Source organism: Schistocerca cancellata, chromosome 11 (assembly GCF_023864275.1).
Source record: "Schistocerca cancellata isolate TAMUIC-IGC-003103 chromosome 11, iqSchCanc2.1, whole genome shotgun sequence".
NCBI lineage: Eukaryota > Metazoa > Arthropoda > Insecta > Orthoptera > Acrididae > Schistocerca > Schistocerca cancellata.
The window spans coordinates 163,884,469-163,905,727 of NC_064636.1; the positions used below are offsets into that span (position 1 = coordinate 163,884,469).

The 21,259-nt window shown below is 41.2% G+C and overlaps 2 protein-coding genes across 2 annotated transcripts in view; one reads left to right on the top strand and one right to left on the bottom strand.

The window, feature by feature from the left end:
• Positions 1-21,259, bottom strand: part of LOC126108506 (uncharacterized) — a 369,053-nt gene that overhangs the window by 215,787 nt on the left and 132,007 nt on the right. The gene's annotated exons all lie outside the window — the stretch shown is intronic.
• Positions 1-21,259, top strand: part of LOC126108507 (dnaJ homolog subfamily C member 11) — a 123,996-nt gene that overhangs the window by 28,228 nt on the left and 74,509 nt on the right. The window contains exon 4 of the mRNA XM_049913774.1: positions 16,635-16,751. Within this exon, the coding sequence (XP_049769731.1) occupies positions 16,635-16,751 (117 nt within the window). The remainder of the gene's footprint in view (positions 1-16,634; positions 16,752-21,259) is intronic.

Consider the following 21,259-nt stretch of genomic DNA (forward strand, 5'->3'; position numbering starts at 1 on the left):
GCAGTCTTTTAACACCTGCCCAATGCGGTTTCCGAAAGCATCGTTTTGCAGTTGACCATCTTGTTGCTCTCTCCACTTATATCATGAACAATTTTTTCCGGAAACGCGAAACAGTAGCAATATTTTTGATCTGGAGAGAGCATACGATAACTGTTGGAGGACAGGCATCCTCCGCACAATGTTCTCTTGGGGCTTTCGAGGTCGGCTGCCCCTTTTTCTTCGCAAATTTATGGCAGAGCGCACATTTAGAGTGCGGGTGAACACTACTCTCTCCCGTACTTTCTCCCAAGAAAATGGGATACCCCAGGGCTCCGTGCTAAGTGTTGTACTGTTTGCCATTGCCATAAATCCAATAGTGGATTGTCTCCTTCCCGATGTCTCGGCCTCCCTCTTTGTGGACGATTTTGCGATCTACTACAGCTCTCAACAGACCAGCCTTCTTGAACGACGTCTTCAAGGCTGTCTCAATCGCCTCCACTCTTCGAGCATCGAAACAGGCTTCCGCTTTTCTCCCAGTAAGACCGTTTGTGTTAATTTTTGGCGTCGTACGGAGTTTCTTCCACCTTCCTTACATCTAGGACCTGTCAACCTTCCGTTTTCGGACGCCGCTAAATTCTTGGCTCTTATGTTTGACAGAAAACTGTGCTGGTCCTCCCACGTTTCCTATCTTTCGGCTCGCTGTCTGTGATACCTCAACACCCTCCGTGTCCTGAATGGTACTTCCTGGGAGCGGACCGAGTGGTCCTTCTCCGTCTCTATTGCGCCTTAGTGCGCTCGAAATTGGACTATGGAAGCATAGTTTACTCCTCTGCTCGGCCGTCTATTCTTCAGCGTCTCGACTCTATCCACCACCGTGGATTACGTTTAGTGTCAGGAGCTTTTTGCACCAGCCCTGTGGAAAGCCTTTATGCTGAGACTGCTGAACCTCCACTGTCCAATCAGTGAGCTGTCCTTCTGAGTCGTTAGGCTAGCCATCTGTCTTCCATGCCTGCTAATCCGGCCCATGACACTTTTTTCGACACCTCCTTGGATTTAGGGTATGCAGGCCGCCCTTCCTCCCTACTACCATCGGGAGTCCGCTTCCGTCAACTGCTCCATTCTCTTCCCATCCGCTTTCCTAAAATCTTCTTGACAACTTGGGGTACAGCACCGCCTTGGCTCCGTTCCCAGGCCTGCCTGCTCCGTGACATTTGTCAGTTTTCCAAAGACGGTGCCCCTTCACTTGTTTACCGTCGAGCATTTGCTGCTCTATGTGCACAAATGAAGGAAGCCACATTTATTTACACTGATGGCTCAAAAACATCGTTTGGTGTAGGGAGTGCCTATATTGTTGACGATACCCCAACTCGATTTCAGCTTCCCGACCAGTGTTCAGTTTATACTGCGGAGCTTTACGCTGTTCTCCAGGCTGTCCACTACATCCGCCGCCATCAGCGGATACAGTATGTTATCTGTTCAGATTCTCTCGGCTCTCTCCTCAGTCTCCAAGCTCTCTACCCTGTCCACCCTCTGGTCCACCGGATTCAGGACTGCCTCCACTTGCTCCACTTGGGGGGCGTCTCTGTGGCGTTCCTCTGGATCCTGGGACACGTTGGTATCTGTGGAAATGAGGCAGCCGATATAGCGGCCAAGGCTGCGGTCTCTCTTCTTCGGCCAGCTATTCGTACGATTCCCTTCGCCGATCTACGGAGTGTTCTATGTCGTCGTGTTGTTCTTTTATGGCATGCGCATTGGTAGACACTTCCCCATAATAAATTGCGGGACGTGAAAGCTCTTCCCTGTGCTTGGACCTCTTCCTCCCGAACACGTCATCGGGAGGAGGTAATTTTAATTAGACTCCAGATAGGGCTCTGTCTTTTTAGCCATTGACATCTTTTAAGTGGCGATCCTCCCCCACTCTGTCCCCACAGCTCTCGGCTGTAGATGGTAAGACACCTTTTAATTGAGTGCCCATATTTACTCCGTTACTCGCCCGTCTACAGTTGTCGCCTGATATCTTCCATTTTAGCAGATGACACGCGCTCAGCCGATCGCGTTCTCAAGTTTATTAGTGCCAGTGAGATGACGTCAGTCATTTGAAGCTCTTTTTGGGGACAACTGGCCCCCTTCTATAGTGGTTTTTTAAGCTTTCCTTCTGTTTTTAGTTTCTCCAATTTTTTGAGTTTCGTTTCCATTGCTGCTGGTTTCCAGTTTCGTTTTTTTACCTTTTCCTAAGTCGCAGACCGGGCACTAATGACCGTAGCAGTTTTGCGCCCTAAAACCATTACAAAAAAAAAAAAAAAAAAAAAAAAACTTACATGTTGCACTCGGGTAACAATATCGTGAAAAATAAATGAGACATCACACTCCAAAAACATGTGGGTACAAAGGAGACAATCCGCAAGGCAGTGCTGTCAACCGTATGTCATTAAATATCTCCTAAGGCATGTAATTCAGAATATTATTTTCTGAACAGGCCTCGTATCTGCATTCTGTTCGTCACAAGTGAAGGTTACAAGTCGCTAAACAATTGTTTATGAAGTTAGTAAGGCTGAAATCACAAACACAAGACTAAAAGTATTCACAATAAAAATTGAGTTACATCCAGCTCAAAGCAAAAACTATTTAAAAAATTATGTGAATACTGATGGAGGTAAGGGTTCACTAGAAGTGGGTTGAGTGATGCCTGCCTAGAGTCTAATCTGCAAATATACCGAGCGGGGTGGCGCAGTGGTTAGACACTGGACTCGCATTCGGAAGGACGACGGTTCAATCCCGCGTCTGGCCATCCTGATTTAGGTTTTCCGTGATTTCCCTAAATCACTCCAGGCAAATGCCGGGATGGTTCCTCTGAAAGGGCACGGCCGACTTCCTTCCCAATCCTTCCCTAATTCGATGAGACCGATGACCACACTGTCTGGTCTCCTTCCCCAAACCAACCAACCAACTAATCTGCAAATAGTGAATTGATAATTCTAATTTATTCACAGTATGCAAATTTTCTACCTCTACATTACTCGGCCATTTACTACTAGTGATTTTAAGTCCCCTTAAACACTCTGACTTCTTTGTCAGAGTCACTCATTCCTTTGCGTTGGTTTGACAAGCATGTCTGGTACCATAAAAACCAAATTTTTCAAAACAAGGCTCACTTTTAAAGCAGCTCTCACATTGTGTAGCAGCCATGTTGCTAAGCAGTTTGATGCAAGTCTGTATTGCTACCAGTGCATAGCATTTCTTACTCTAGTTTTAGCAGTGTATAGAAAGCAAATGAAAACAAGATGCTGATGCAAGGAATGGCATGTTGTCATGTCAAAACCATCATTGAGTCCAGTTCCAAAGGCACATCCAATACTGAAGTTATAAACTTAGAACTGAAAGCACATTTATTACTGTCATCAATGTATGAACAGAACTGAACAGACCTCCTGGTCAGCATGTGCAGCTACGTATACAAACATAGCATATTTCAGAATGCTTGTTTATAAAGACATAGAATCTACAAATGTTAACAAACATAAGGTATTTCAAGAACCTTCCAGGAATAATAAGTATGTAATAACAAATAATTGCTGGCGGTGGGAGGTAGAATTGGCGACTCACAGCATGTCAGCCAGTGATGCTAAGCTCTTTGCCATACTGCATGCAGTGCAGCTCACGGCAGTATATGTCTCCCATGAAAATCTGCTAAAGAAAGTGTTACTCGCAGAACTTTATGATTACGTCAACTTTCTCTGAATGGAGAGTCAAACTTTAATAACTTCTAGAATTACTTCGCCTTCATATTGGAAAAAAACACACGTGCAGTTATGAGAAAATATATTCCAGTTGTTCAAAGATTACCTAAAAGTTGGAGATCCCTTGGAACCAGAGAATATTTTGAAGATTTAAAATATGTGTCATGCATTGACATTATTATGGTAATGTGTGAAACAGTAAAGAAGTATTGAGTGAGGTGATAGTCGTAACACCTCTACCATTTTTGTAATGGTGGGTGATCTTTTATTCTTGTTTAGATATTTCTTTGTCCTTACTTTTCACAATTGTGGGAACTTGTGATACGAGATAAACTGCATCATAAATTATTTTCCACTCTTAAAGTGTGGTGAAATAGCAACATGTGTATAGTCTGTCATCTCAGAAATCTGCCAGTGATCTGGCTTTTGTTTGACAAATGCAAATGTAAATGGGCGGACTTGTTTCTCAAATTGGCAGTCAGTCAGAATTTCTCTAAACCACAACAGTCACAGCTGTTGTCTGACAAACACATCAAGCAAAGCAGAACATTGCCAAATAATTTCACAGGCGTGCAAAATTTGACACTTTGGAGCTTGAGCAAGGATAAATGTCATCAAACAGGAATACTTTGTCTGCCTGGCTGAAAAATGCAGATAAAACAGGAGCAAACCGAATTATTGACAACACTTTTCAAACTCTGAAATGATTTATGAAATAATTTTACTGTTTCATCACTTTTTGTTAATATTTATTACTAAGATGTAAAAACAGTGGAATACAGTTTTAAAATATAAACATGTTTGTCACTGTGTGTATCAAATAATATGATTGATTATTTGCTATTTCATGATTGTGAAGTGATGCCAAGACAGTTTTTTTTTTTTTAACTTTTTATTGAAAGAATCAGTCAGCATTGGAGAAATTTTTGAAAAAAATTACATTTTTACCTTCTAGCTTATCATTTAGCAACCATTTATCATGTACTCTGCCATTAATGAAAATTTCTAGTTCTTCATACAATACCATTTATTGTCCTTCGTGCATTTTATGTAATACTAACTTGGCGCCTGCTGCTTCGCTCGCATAGATTATATGATCCGCACAGATTTTTGTAATTGAATTTTTATGTTGTTCACAAATTGCAACGTCATCTAAACTTTCCATTCTAATTAAGGCCATAGGAGAATGGTCTTTTTCAAATGTACTTCTTACCAGAAAGCAATTCCAGTAACTAGAATCGGAGGTCTTTGTTGATCCTGTCTTTTGAGTTTTTGTCGTAACATTTCTGTAGAAACTTTCATCCCTTAACACTGTTTTTTGATAAATCAAATACAGATTTGCACAGATTTAGTTTTAAAATTGTTTTATATCAAATAGAAATTTACTTAGATTTGACTTTAAAAATGCTTTCATAATGAAATATTTACATAAAAATTTTCATCCCCTATTTCACTCCCTTAGTGGTTGAATTTCCAAAAACTCTAAAAGACGTATCCTTTCATTTCTAACCAAAAAGTAAAATATCAGTTTTCATAGATGTAGCTTTAAAAATGGATTATTAATGCTTTAGTAATGATGTATTTTCAAAGCACCTTAAATTCCTGCTTCACCCCACCCCACTTCAGGGGTGGAATTTTGAACAATCCCTTACTAAAACAATGCCTATAGTATAAGATTATCACCCTCTCCAAATTTCAAGTTTCTATAGTTAGAGGTTCGTAGTAGGCTATGATGAGTCAGTGAATCACACCCATAGGTGTAGAATTTTCAAAAACACTGAAACATGTACTTTTTTGTTCCTAACTGAGAATCCAAACACAAATTTTCTTAGATTTAGCTTCAAAGGCACTTTCAGAATGAAATATATGCAAGAAAACTTTTACCCTGTTTCATCCCCTTAGTTGTTGAAGTTTCCAAAAATTGTGAACGTGTATCTTTTATTTCTATCCGGGAAGTCAGATACCGGTTTTCATATATGTAGCTTTACAAATGCTTCAGTAGTTTAATAATGATGATATGTTTTAAGAACAAAACTTTCACCCCAATAAGAGTTAAATTCCCAAAAATGCTGGAACATTTATTTATTCCTGTCTGAGAACCCAAATACCAATCTTGACAACATTATGATAAGGAAAGATTGCTACTCAACATATAGTGGAGATGTTGAGTTGCTGACAGGCACAACAAAAGACTAAATCTCGTTTCACACTGGGATACTGGTGACAGTCACCAGTGACGGTCGCCGGTAATTCTGGTGAACAGTCCTGGATCACCAGTGTCAGACACTGCAGGTATTGTCAGTTGATTAGTTAGTGAAATGGACTTGAGCGAGGAGAACTTCTGTTAGAACTTCTGAGGAGGACGAGAATAAGGACAAAACTTTCGTTACACGTACATCCACTGCTACATGATCGGCTGGAGTCTATTGTAAAGACATGTTGCCTCCTCCATAACTTGAAGAAAATATTGCGAACAGTATCAGGGATGACTTTGCAAACTACTTCATTAGCCCTGAAGGCGAAGTGCCTTCGTAGCTGTAAAAAATCTAATTGCTAGAAATGTTATGTGAATGTTTGTGGTTAGGCCTCATTGTTCACCTGCCATTGTAATTGTGATGTGCATTGTGCAATTATTACTATGTTAACTGTAACAAGCAATATTCTTGCATTCACTGAACTAATTGGAACTTACAATTAAAATTATTGAGTATCAGGAGCTTGTACCTCAATACTATTGTGATAAATAAATAAATTATTGTCATAGCCACATATGTGTAAATAATTGTAATGAAGTATAATATTTTAACTGTATTTTTCGGACCTTAAGATGACTGTAAGACGCACCCTTAATTTTGTTACGAAAATTTTGAAATATAAGTATTTTTTTTTTAGATTTTCTCTCCATTTGACCTGTAGGGATGAGTTCATGGTTTCCACTCTAATCCATTTTGTCCCTTCTTATCTCATAAAGACTGTGTAATGGTACACTAGATACTGGTAAACGCAAAAGAAAAGGGGCGAGGGATGCAAATGTGTTTGAAGGTTACTAATCTCCTAGCCTCGTACAGGGGTAGCAACTAAATTTCACTAGTCTTTTATATTCTGAAAAATAAGGTATTAAATTTGAAGGAAGAACGTGCAACTTACCCATTTTGTTTTTTTCATCCATGCTCTTATCGTTGAAATTGGGCACAAACTTCATTATAATTTCTTGCCACGCATTCATTTTCACCACTTTGTTGCTATAGTCACCGCTTTTGACATCTCAAATAGCAGGATGACTTCCTACTTCACATTTAAAATCTTCTGTGTTAAGTCAAATCTCAACTCGTTGGTACAATGTGTAGAGTATAATGCACAATGAATGTTTCGCATCACTGTCTCAGAGAAGAGTGCCTGTCTGTTGGTAAATCAGCAGCACTGTCTGTGATCTGTGTCCCAGTGTGAACACTCCCATTCAACATAATGCATGTCCAGTGGTGACTGCTGTGAACACAGTGACATTGTCCGTCACATGTGGCGACGGTGAGTCACTGCCATGTCACAGTGGCACGGTGAGGCAATGTAATGTCCCGGTGTGAATGCTCCAGTTCAAACAAATGTATCTCTGTCGGTGACTGTCACCAGTGTCCCAGTGTAAAACGGGCCTAATAAACATGTAAGCTTTCAGCCACATGGCTTTCTTCAGATACACACACACACACACACACACACACACACACACACACACGACCACTGTCTCAGACTGCCAGGGCCAGCCTGCGACCAGTTGCGCGTGATGAGAGAAGCAATCTGGGTGGTGGTGGTGGTGGTGGTGGTGGTGGTGGTGGTGGTGGTGAGGAGCCACCTGGGGCGGGGAGGGGAGGGAGAGCAGAGTAGGAGTAGGGGTAGGGGACAGTAAAATACTGCTTGTGGGAGCGTACTGGGATGAGGTGGCCATTTGTATAAACAGACAGCTTGTCATTTATTGTTTCCACATAGAATGCAGCACAGTGGTTGCAGCATAGCTTGTAGATCACGTGGCTGGTTTCACATGTAGCTCTGATTTTGATGGGATTGGTGATGCTTGCTACTGGACTGGAGTTGGTGGTGGTGGAAGCGTGTGTGGGACAAGTCTTGCATCTAGGTCTGTCACAGGGATATGAGCCATGAGGCAAGGGATTGGGAGCATGAATTGGGTAGGGATGGACGAGGATATTGTGTAGGTTCAGTGAGCCACGGATTATTGCTGTGGGAGGGAGTGAAGGGTAATGGGTAGAACATTCCTCATTTCAGGGCACCACGAGAGGTACTCAAAACTCTGGCAACAATGTGATTCAGCTGCTCCAGTCACGGGTGGTACTGAGTCACGGGAGAATGCTTCTCTGTGGCCAGGTGGTGGGATTTAGGGAGGTTGTGGGTGGTTGCAGAGAATAGCTGTGGGATATCTGTTTCTGAGCGAGGTTAGCAGGATAATTACCGTCTGTGAAGGCCTCGATGGGAGGGTCTGGTCGTCACTGCAGGTGTAATGGCCACAGGTGGATAGGCTGTACAGAATGGACCTCTTAGTATGGAATGGGTAGCAGCTTTCAAATTGGAGGTATTACTGGTGGTCGGTAGGTTTGATACGGACAGAGGTACTGATGTGGCCACGTTTGAGCTTGAGATCAATATCGAGGAAGGTAACTTGTCGGGTTGAGGAGGGCCGTATGAAGTGAACATCATACATGTACGGGTGTAAACGGCACTTCACTGTCCCCCACCCGTACTCTGCTGTCACTCCCCCCACCACCCAGATTGCTTCTCCCATCGTGCAGTCACAGTCAGGCCCCAGCAGCCAGAGACAGTGGTCACATGCACATCAACCGGCTTTGTGTTAAAATGTGTGCGTGTATGTTATCTATTTCAGACGAAGGTCTTCTGACTCAGAGCTTACGTCTTTACTAGTCTTTTTGTAGTGCCTGTCTGCGAGTCAACGTGTCCGCGATACGAGCTTTTCATAATATTATCATTATTCCATCCTGGATTTTTCATTGGTTAGTTAAACTATATATATTTTACGCATTTTCATGTAATGTACTGCTATATAACAAATACTGGTGAAATAAATTGAATATTGCGAACCTGTAATGAACATTGCTGTTTGAGTAGTAGTCCTGTGATATTTTTCTTACGTTTGCTGATGTAGTGGCGATGCCACAGAGACAAGAAACAGTCACTGTTAACCAGATAGGGTGGCATGAAAACAAAGACACTCCTGGCTCTGTTGTTTTCAATGCAAGAATTTCTTCCTTCATAACAATTGAGAAGTTAATCTGTGTGCTGACGTTTATTGTTGAGCTGTGGGTCTATAATTCAGTTGCTTTCGATCAGTTGTGGAGAACAGAAAAAGGAAAAGTTACACAGAAGATCAGGAAGGTAAATTCATATGAGATGCAGGTGACGACCAAAGTTCAGAATAGATATATTTTTTTTTTTTCTTTTGAATACTGTATCTGTGTTGTTCATACACTACAAAGTGTCAATTTACAATACAGTATCCAATTTCTCTAAATCAGCACAGAATAATGCTTTTTTTTTTTTCTTTTAATACCATAGTCCCCCCATGAACCATGCCGTTGGTGGGGAGGCTTGCATGCCTCAACGGTACAGATAGCCGTACCGTAGGTACAACCACAACTGAGGGGTATCTGTTGAGAGGCCAGACAAAGGTGTGGTTCCTGAAGAGGGGCAGCAGCCTTCTCAGTAGTTGCAGGGGCAATGGTCTATATGATTGACCGATCTGGCCTTGTAACACTAACCAAAACAGCCTTGCTGTTGTGGTGCTGCGAATGGCTGAAAGCAAGGGGAAACTACAGCTGTAATTTTTCCGGAGGGCATGCAGCTTTACTGTGTGATTAAATGATGATGGCGTCCTCTTGGGTAAACTATTCCGGAGGTGAAATACTCCCCCATTCAGATCTCCGGGCAGGGACTACTCAAGAGGACGTCGTTATCAGAAGAAAGAAAACTTGCGTTCTACGGATCGGAGTGTGGAATGTCAGATCCTTTAATCGGGCAGGTAGGTTAGAAAATTTAAAAAGGGACATGGATAGGTTAAAGTTAGATATAGTGGGAATTAGTGAAGTTCCCTGGCAGGAGGAACAAGACTTTTGGTCAGGTGAATAAAGGGTAATAAATGTTGTTGTTGTTGTTGTTGTTGTTGTTGTGGTCTTCAATCCTGAGACTGGTTTGATGCAGCTCTTCTTACTACTCTATCCTGTGCAAGCTTCTTCATCTCCCAGTACCTACTGCAGCCTACATCCTTCTGAATCAGCTTAGTGTATTCATCTTTTAATCTGCCTCTACGATTTTTACCCTCCACGCTGCCCTCCAATACTAAATTGGTGATCCCTCGATGTCTCAGAACATGTCCTACCAACCGATCCCTTCTTCTAGTCAAGTTGTGCTACAAGCTCCTCTTCTCCCCCACAATTCTATTCAATACCTCCTCATTAGTTACGTGATCAACCCATCTAATCTTCAGCATTCTTCTGTAGCATCACATTTCGAAAGCTTCTATTCTCTTCTTGTCTAAACTATTTATCGTCTATGTTTCACTTCCGTACATGGCTATACTCCATACAAATACTTTCAGAAACGACTTCCTGGCACTTAAATCAATACTCGATGTTAACAAATTTTTCTTCTTCAGAATCGCTTTCCTTCGCATTGCCAGTCTACATTTTATATCCTCTCTACTTCGACCATCATCAGTTATTTTGCTCCCCAAATAGCAAAACTCCTTTACTACTTTGTGTCTCATTTCCTACATTCCATTATCCTCGTTTTGCTTTTGTTGATGTTCATCTTATATCCTCCATTCAAGACACTGTCCATTCCGTTCAACTGCTCTTCCAAGTCCTTTGCTGTCTCTGACAGAATTACAATGTCATCGGCGAACCTCAAAGTTTTTATTTCTTCTCCATGGATTTTAATACCTACTCCGAACTTTTCTTTTGTTTCCTTTACTGCTTGCTCAATATACAGATTGAATAACATCAGGGAGAGGCTACACCCCTGTCTCACTCCCTTCCCAACCACTGCTTCCCTTTCACATCCCTCGACTCTTATAACTCCCATCTGGTTTCTGTACAAATTGTAAATATCCTTTTGCTCCCAGTATTTTACCCCTGAAACCTTTAGAATTTGAAAGAGTGTGTTCCAGTCCAGTCAAGTCTACAAATGCTAGAAACGTAGGATTGCCTTTCCTTAATCTTTCTTCTAAGATAAGTCGTAAGGTCAGTATTGCCTCACGTGTTCCAATATTTCAACGGAATCCAAACTGATCTTCCCAATGTTGGCATCTACCAGTTTTTCCATTCGTCTGTAAAGAATTCGCGTTAGTATTTTTCAGCTGTGACTTAGTAAACTGATAGTTTGGTAATTTTCACATCTGTCAACACCTGCTTTCGTTGGGATTGGAATTCTTTTAGAAGTCTGAGGGTAGTTTGCCTGTCTCGTACATCTTGCTCACCAGACAGTAGAGTTTTGTTAGGACTGGCTCTCCCAAGGCCGTCAGTAGTTCTAATGGAATGTTGTCTACTCCCGGGGCCTTGTTTCGACTCAGGTCTTCCAGTGTTCCGTCAAACTCTTCACACAGTATTGTATCTCCCAATTCATCTTTATCTACATCCTCTTCCATTTCCATAATATTGTCTTCAAGTACATCGCCCTTGTATAGACCCTCTATATACTCGTTCCACCTTTCTGCTTTCCCTTCTTTGCTTAGAACTGGGTTTCCATCTGAGCTCTTGATATTCGTGCAAGTGGTTCTCCTTTCTCCAAAGGTCTCTTTAATTTTCCTGTAGACAGTATCTATCTTACCCGTAGGGAGGTAAGCCTCTACATCCTTACATTTGTCCTCTAGCCATCCCTGCTTAGCCATTTTGCACTTCCTGTCGATCTCATTTTTGAGACGTTTGTATTCCGTTTTGCCTGCTTCATTTACTGCATTTTTATATTTTCTCCTTTCATCAATTAAATTCAATATTTTTTCTGTTACCCAAGGATGTCTTCTAGCCCTCGTCTTTGTACCTATTTGATCCTCTGCTGCCTTCACTACTTCATCCCTCAGAGCTACCCATTCTTCTTCTACTGTATTTCTTTCCCCCATTCCTGTCAATTGTTCCCTTATGCTCTCCCTGAAACTCTGTACAACCTCTGGTTTAGTCAGTTTATCCAGGTCCCATCTCCTTAAATTCCCACCTTTTTGCAGTTTCTTCAGTTTTAATCTACAGTTCATAACCAATAGATTGTGGTCAGAGTCCACATCTACCCCTGGAAATGTCTTACAATTTAAAACTTGATTCCTAAATCTCTGTCTTACCATTATATAATCTATCTGATACCTTTTAGTATCTCCAGGGTTCTTCCATGTATACAACCTTCTTTCATGATTCTTAAACCAAGTGTTAGCTATGATTAAGTTATGCTCTGTGCAAAATTCTACCAGGCGGCTTCTTTTTTCATTTCTTAGCCCCAATCCATATTCACATACTATGTTTCCTTCTCCCCCTTTTCCTACGCTTGAATTCCAGTCACCCATGACTATTAATTTTCGTCTCCCATCAGTACCTGAATAATTTCTTTCATCTCGTCATACATTTCATCAATTTCTTCGTCATCTGCAGAGCTAGTTGGCATATAAACTGGTACTACTGTAGTAGGCGTGGGCTTCGTGTCTATCTGGACTACAGTAATGTGTTAACTATCCTGTTCATTGTAGCTTACCTGCACTCCTATTTTTTAATTCATTATTAAACCTACTCCTGCATTACCCCTATTTGATTTTGAATTTATAACCCTGTATTCTCCTGACCAAAAGTCCTGTTTCTCCTGCTACCGAACTTCACTAATTCCCACTATATCTAATTTTAACCTATCCATTTCCCTTCTTAAATTTTCTAATCTACCTGCTCGGTTAAGGGATCTGACATTCCACGCTCCGATCTGTAGAACGCCAGTTTTCTTTCTACTGATAACAACGTCCTCCTGAGTAGTCCCCACCCGGAGATCCGAATGGGGGACTATTTTACGTCCGGAATATTTTACCCAAGAGGACGCCATCATCATTTAATTATACAGTGAAGCTACTTGCCCTCAGGAAAAATTACGGCTGTAGTTTCCCCTTGCTTTCAGCCATTCGCAGTACCAGAACAGCAAGGCTATTTTGGTTATTGTTACAAGGCCAGATCAGTCAATCATCCAGACTGTTGCCCCTGCAACTACTGAAAAGGCTGCTGCCCCTCTTCAGGAACCACACGTTTGTCTGCCCTCTCAACAGATACCCTTCGTTGTGGTTGCACCTACAGTACGGCTGTCTATATCGTTGAGACACGCAAGCCTCCCACCAACACCAAGGTCTGTGGATCATGGGGGGGAGGGGGGGTTATATATACAAAATCAAATAGGGGTAATGCAGGAGTACGTTTAATAATGAATAAAAAAAATAGGAGTGCGGGTTAGCTAGTACAAACAGCTTAGTGAACGCATTACTGTGGCCATGATAGACACGAAGCCCACGCCTACTACTGTAGTAAAAGTTTATATGCCAACTAACTCAACAGATGGTGAAGAAATTGATGAAATGTATGATGCGATAAAAGAAATTATTCAGGTAGTGAAGGGAGACTAAAATTTAATAGTCCTGGGTGACTGGAATTCGACAGTAGGAAAAGGAAGAGAAGGAAACGTAGTAGGTGAATATGGATTGAGGCAAAGAAATGAAAGAGGAAGCCGCCTTGTAGAATTTTGCACAGAGCATAACTTAATCATAGCTAACACTTGGTTCAAGAATCATGAAAGAAGGTTGTATACATGGAAGAACCCTGGAGATACTGAAAGGTATCAGATACATTATATAATGGTAAGACAGAGATTTAGGAACCAGATTTTAAATTGTAAGACATTTCCAGGGGTAGATGTGGACTCTGACCACAATCTAATGGTTATGAACTGTAGATTGAACCTGAGGAAACTACATAAAGGTGGGAATTTAAGGAAATGGGACCTGGATAAACTGAAAGAACCAGAGGTTGTACAGACTTTCAGGGAGAGCATAAGGGAACATTTGACAGGAATGGGGGAAAGAAATACAGTAGAAGAAGAATGGGTAGCTTTGAGAGATGAAGTTGCGAAGGCAGCAGAGGATCAAATAGGTAAAAAGACGAGGACTAGAAGACATCCTTGGGTAACAGAAGAAATATTGAATTTAATTGATGAAAGGAGAAAATATAAAAATGCAGTAAATGAAGCAGGCAAAATGGAATACAAACGTCTCAAAAATGATATCGACAGGAAGAGTAAAATGGCTAAGCCGGGATGGCTAGAGGACAAATGTAAGGATGTCGAGGCTTATCTCCCTACGGGTAAGATAGATACTGCCTACAGGAAAATTAAAGAGACCTTTGGAGAAAGGAGAACCACTTGCACGAATATCAAGAGCTCAGATGGCAACCCAGTTCTAAGCAAAGAAGTGAAAGCAGAAAGGTGGAACGAGTATATAGAGGGTCTATACAAGGGCGATGTACTTGAAGACAATATTATGGAAATGGAAGAGGATGTAGATAAAGATGAATTGGGAGATACAATACTGTATGAAGAGTTTGACGGAACACTGGAAGACCCGAGTCGAAACAAGGCCCCGGGAGTAGACAACATTCCATTAGAACTACTGACGGCCTTGGGAGAGCCAGTCCTGACAAAACTCTACCGTCTGGTGAGCAAGATGTACGAGACAGGTGACATACCCTCAGACTTCTAAAAGAATTCCAATCCCAATGAAGCAGGTGTTGACAGATGTGAAAATTACCAAACTATCAGTTTACTAAGTCACAGCTGAAAAATACTAACGCGAATTCTTTACAGACGAATGGAAAAACCGGTAGAAGCCGACATTGGGGAAGATCAGTTTGGATTCCGTTGAAATACTGGAACATGTGAGGCAATACTGACCTTATGACTTATCTTAGAAGAAAGATTAAGGAAAGGCAAACCTACGTTTCTAGCATTTGTAGACTTAGAGAAAGCTTTTAACAATGTTGACTGGAACACTCTCTTTCAAATTCTAAAGGTTTCAGGGGTAAAATACAGGGAGCGAAAGGCTATTTACAATTTGTACAGAAACCAGATGGCAGTTATAAGAGTCGAGGTATATGAAAGTTAAGCAGTGGTTGGGAAAGGAGTGAGACAGGGTTGTAGCCTCTCCCCATTGTTATTCAATCTGTATATTGAGCAAGTAGTAAAGGAAACAAAAGAAAAATTCGGAGTAGGTATTAAAATCCATGGAGAAGAAATAAAAACTTTGAGGTTCACCAATGACATTGTAATTCTGTCAGAGACAGCAAAGGACCTGGAAGAGCAGCTGAACGGAGTGGACAGTGTCTTGAAAGGAGGGTATAAGATGAACATCAATAAAAGTAAAACGAGGATAATGGAATGTAGTCGAATTAAGTTGGGCGATGCTGTGGGAATTAGATTAGGAAATGAGACACTTAAAGTAGTAAAGGAGTTTTGCTATTTGGGGAGCAAAATAACTGATGATGGTCGAAGTAGAGAGGATATAAAATGTAGACTGGCAATGGGAAGGAAAGCGTTTCTGAAGAAGAAAAATTTGTTAACATCGAGTATTGATTTAAGTGTCAGAAAGTCATTTCTGAAAGTATTTGTATGGAGTGTAGCCATGTATGGAAGTGAAACGTGGACGATAAATAGTTCAGACAAGAAGAGAATAGAAGCTTTCGAAATGTGGTGCTGCAGAAGAATGCTGAAGATTAGATGGGTAGATCACATAATTAATGAGGAGGTATTGAATAGAATTGGGGAGAAGATTAGTTTGTGGCACAACTTGACTAGAAAAAGGGATCGGTTGGTAGGACATGTTCTGAGACATCGAGGGATCACCAATTTAGTATTTAAGGGTAAAAATCGTAGAGGCAGATTAAAAGATGAATACACTAAGCTGATTCTGAAGCATGTAGGCTGCAGTAGGTACTTGGAGATGAAGCAGCTTGCACAGGATAGAGTAGTAAGGAGAGCTGCATCAAACTAGTCTCAGGACTGAAGACCACAACAACAAAAACAACAACAACAACAACAACAACAACAACAACAATACCATAGTATATCTTCACTGGTTGAAAGTTTACACATGTAGACCAAGTGTGTGTGTGTGTGTGTGTGTGTGTGTGTGTGTGTGTATTCCGTTCCGCTCCCTCTGGTGAAAACTATGTTGCATACAACTGTATCTATAACGGACTTCTAAGTGATTCTGAGTTACTAGTAGTTTTTTCTCTTCCCCTTGATATACATATAATTTTTTTCAAAAAACCTTTCACCCCCTTGTTCACATGCTTGAGAGGTAAAATTTCAAGAAATCCCTTGTTAAATGATGTCTACAGAATAAGATCAACATCCTCTCCAAATTAAAATCCATAGCGGTTTGGGCTGTGTGGTTATGAGTCAGTCAGGACATTGCATTTTGCATACAGAGATGCGACGATCATTTGTGATGTCCTGGAATAGATGGTCATTGTCTTTATTGTGTCCTGCCAAAACGCATTATGTTCATAAATATTAGTATAAAGTGACTGAAGCAGTAAAATTATTTCATTAATTTGTAACACTGTTAATGACATCAACAAATCCAATACCCCGTGGATAAATTTAAATAAAACACAGCTCATTGTTTTCAGCAAGTCTTTTCATTATAGGTACCTGAGCAAGAGTTTCTTATCTGAGCATTATCCCAAAATAACTTTTTTTTTTTTTTTTTTTTTTTTTTTTTTTTTAATTTTGATGAAAGGTTAAAACTTAAAATGAAATAATTGACAAAACTGTACAGTGTCGTTTGTGTGATTTGCGAGCCGTGGGACTAGTGGACTGCTTCTGTCTTTCCAGGGAGCGCGAGGAACGTCGGCTGCAACAGCGGACCAACCCTAAAGGCAACGTCACGGTCCACATCAACGCGACTGACCTCTTCAGCAGATACGAGGATGATCTGGAGTACGAGAATATGTGAGTAGTGAGCCTCTCACTGAATGGTGCCTTGTCGGGCAGTGTGACCTGACAGGTAGATGACACCATTTTTTCTGGATAACACAGGGCAATTAAAAATGTGTAGTGCACTTGTTGACAGCTATTTTACACACAGTCACACATTGATAAGATTTAAAGAGAATGTAAAAACAGTTAAAAAACTTTTTCTTCGTACTTTTTAGGTCTTTTATATGACTGTCCTCGATTACACAGACAACTTTTAAGCAATCATTTGTTTGACACCGTACAATCTACAACATATGTAGAGCCGCCAGTGTGTTGCATTAGAAATGTGCATTTCCAATTCTGGAATTGCTTTCGGCTAAGGAGTCACATAAGCAAGGTCTGCTACGTAACCTCCTAAAAAGAAATCTACAGGTGTCTGGAGATCTAGTTGGCCAAGATCAGGACACAGTGTCGTCCTGTCCATTACGATCGATGCGACAGTACGGAAGATGACAATTTAAAAATGTGCCACCATCTATTCTATATCTGGCTAAAAGAGAGTTATCCATGGAATCTGTATCAAACTATGTCATCAGCCATTGCTCGAGCATATCCAGGTGAATGTTTAAACACATTTCAGTGAAGAAAAGCTGACCACACAACTTTTATGCTCTCATCACACAGAATGTATTAACTATCGGTGAGTTGAGTTGTACTGCTGTTCCATTACACACGAGGGCTCTTCTGCACCCCGTATTTAAATTTTGTGCCACTTAACCTTGTCACTTAATGTGGAATGTTGTCTCGTAAAAAGTGAGGTGTGCAACAAATGTTTTTCCATCCGTGGTTTCCAGCATTATCGTAGCATAATTCGCACATTTGACATAGTCTTCCTACTTCAGTGCCTGTCGCATACGAATTACGTAGTCGAGAAGGTGTCTTTGACTATTAATCACAATGTTTGATCTCGGACACTGCTTAAAGTTTAATTAGAAATTGTCAGCAATGATAGCCAAATACTTTTTGCATAAAGAGTCACCTTTGTTCTCCTAATGCTGTTGTCGAAGTTGATGAAGGAACAGACAAAGGTTTCTCCTCTATAATGTGGAAGTTTCAGCTACAATCGACAGTATGAGGATGCAGAAGGCAATGAAAACCACGTGATGCATATCCTCAGGTCATATGGTTTGTGATAAAAAAAATCATGATGGCCTCTTCATTGACAAGATTCAGAATTAATCTCATATTTGGATCTGCAGGAGAGAAATGCCAAGTGGGAGGTGACCGTGAGAGCAAGATTGAATAACCAATGAAACATTAACATTTTATGAGACAGAGCACGGAATGTCAGAAGTCTGAATACGGTAGGAAAAATAGAAAATCTGAAAAGGGAAATGCAAAGGATCAGTCTAGACACCACGGTGACCATTGAAATGAAATAGAAAGATTATGATAATTTCTGGGCAGATGAGCATAAGGTGATAACAACAACAGCAGAAAATGGTGTAAATGGGAGTAAGATTCGTCATGAAAAGGGAGTAAGGCAGATAGTGAATTCTGTGAACAGTTAAGGGATAAAGACACAAAGGAAGTAACCACATTAGCTGCCAGTAGGCATCAGTTTATGTCAGTGGGGCAGGTTGAAAATTGGTCGTGGACCAGAATTCTAACCCAGGTCTCTCGCTTACTAGGCAGATGCGTCATCAGGACACAGTGGTCACCACAACTGCAGAGACTCCCGTCAGACCCACACCCTGCTCATAAGCCTCATTACTTGTGTGCATCTGCACTGAAGAAATCGTTGGCTGTCGAATCTTGGTCCGGCACAAATTCTCAGCTTCCTCCAGTGATTTAAATCAAAAACACTGGCAGCTGATGTCTCTTAATTCCTTTGTGCCTGGATCCGTAATGGCTGCAGGATCAAAAAGGCGTCTTTTCTTTTAGGCATGTCCGAAAGAAAAGGCACCACATACGTAGTGCAGGGATACTGTATTTATCGTATTATGAGATTCCGTATTTCCTTCTCGTCCCGTGTGGTAAGTCTCCCCTTATCCGCCGTTCTGGATGACTTTCCCGACATCTACCCCTTTTCCTAGACCTCTCCAGTCCTTTCCCTTCACCCCTTCTTCCTTCGCCTTCAACCCTTCTGCCTGAAGAAAGAGCCACTGGCTCCGAAAGCTTGCCTAATTACGAGGGCTGTTTTTTTTCTCCCCCTCCCCCACAACCTCCGATAGGCTATAAATAAAAGCAAAGTTCGTAGAAAACAATTATTTCGTACCTGTAGACGAGCTTTCCAATACCCTCTTCAAAAAATGTTGCTGCCAACGATTTCAAATGAGCATTGACATTTCTTTGGAGATCTTCGTCGGTTTGAAAGTGCTGCATTCCTAATCACACCTTCAGTCCAGGGAAAAAGTGAAAGTCGTCGGGTGCCAGGTCAGGACTGTACGGCGAATGATCGAAAATGTCCCACTGAAATTGTTCGAGGAGCCGTTGGGTTGTGCCAGCAGTGTGTGGACGAGCATTGTCACAGATCAACACAATTCCTGAAGTCGGCATTCCTTTTTGTTTGTTTCGAATGGCTATCTGCGAATGTCATATAGATTCACAATAAGCAGCTGCATTGATAGTGATTCTGGGCTGCATAAACTCTACAAGCAACGATGCACCTATTGTTGTGATTGTCATTTTGGTTCCAGTTTGTTGTATTGGATCCAAGTTTCATCTCCAGTAACAATTGATTTCGTAAAGTTCTCTCCTTCATCGTGATAACGGTCGAGGAAATTCAAAGCTGACGCCACTCGGTGACTTTTGTGGGCGTCCGTCAATATTTTTGGGACCTGATGAGCACAAAGTTTTTTGTTGCCTAAATGTTCAGTAACAATAAAGTGTATGACAGAGCTTGAAACTTCCAGAATTCCCATAGACAAAGCAGTTATGGTGAACTTACGATTTTGTCTAACCATTCTGTGAACTCGTTCGACGAAGTCGGCTGTAATGACAGACTTGCGTCCTGGGGCCCCTTCATCGTACACGTCATTTCGGCCATCCTTAAACTTTCGGCACCATTCACCCGCAACACTGTCAGTCGTGAAGCTATCACCGTACACTCGGCTCGTTCTCCGATGAATTTCTGCTGCACTATTCCCTTCTGCTTGCAGAAACTGAATTGCACTTCGTAATTCACACTTGGCACCAGCAACAGTGACGGCAGCCGTGTTTACGTGGCTGTAGTGCAATGCAGACTGGTGCCTTGAGGTCGGCAGTTGTGTAGTGAGAGAGTTGTGCAGTAGCCTACAGTGCGTGTGCAATTTCTGCCGCTCGAGTAGCTTCTATACTAAGCAATTGGAGGCTGAAAAAAAAATGGCCCTTTTACAGCCTTCTTTTATGTATGTTTTCTGCCGCTGCCTGGTGAGTAAATTTTTTATCTATCCAATTAAATTATTTTGTCAAAAATTGATTGTTTTCATTGCTCTATTATAAGACGAGGTTTTTTCCCCAAATTCGTCATTCAAAAAATACTCAGTCGTCTTATAGTCACTGATTACACTATTGTTGAAGTTAATGATTTTATGTTGTTTAATAGAGAATATGCTGGTCGGCTTACATTTACAGATGAAGCTTTGACCATTGAGGTCACATGCAGATTTATTTTGGAGAATTCTGAAGGGCAGGGCCGTGCAAACGATACCCGCATTCAAACGTGCTTGAAATTTTCCAGTGTGCCAAAGCACTAGGTACAGCATCGAGATTGCTCGAACAGTCGTGTGACGTTCGACTCCCGTGGTGCTAGTGTAGTGGATATGTGAGAAACGGTGGACTAGCCGCTACAACCATCTATTGATCTGCTGAAAAAATTTGACAATTTCGCGGAACATGGGAGGAAATAGCACCAAATTCTATCATTTTACAAACTTTTGTTTTATTTGAACATGCAGTAAAAGTTCTCATACGTGTACGAGTATCGTGTACAAACATTAATGTTCCTTTTTAATTGAAGGTAACATTCGGAAGCGAAAGTGATCGTCAAAAATCATTACTCGGTTCTGAACACAGATCATTATTGTATTTGATTATGAGACACTATAATAATTTTCTAAGTGGGATGCAAATGAGACATTCACTTGCTGTTCACATATTAGAACACCAGGTAAAAAAGATTACAAACTTTTAATCTGCTTTAGAACATGACAATGGTTTTCGCATGAAACGAGAAGGGAAATTAACCTAGAATGAAATATGTAACAGATGAAATCATTTATATTAAACTAACTGTAATTGTTGTCGTCAAAATAAATTAGTGGCAAGACCCATTACGGAGACGGTAGTACCGACATACGCAGTGTCTCGAGGGACGAGTGAAAGTTCGAGAATTGGGCTGAATCGTGTACGAGATCTTTTATTAATGCATTAGTTGCTATTGTTACATATGACTCTCACCGTAGAAGATAGTGCAATCTGTATATCACAATTGCTCGAGCACAGCACTACCGAAGGGTTGGAGGGAGAACCGTGACACCAGAGTGGCTGAGAGCCAGTGG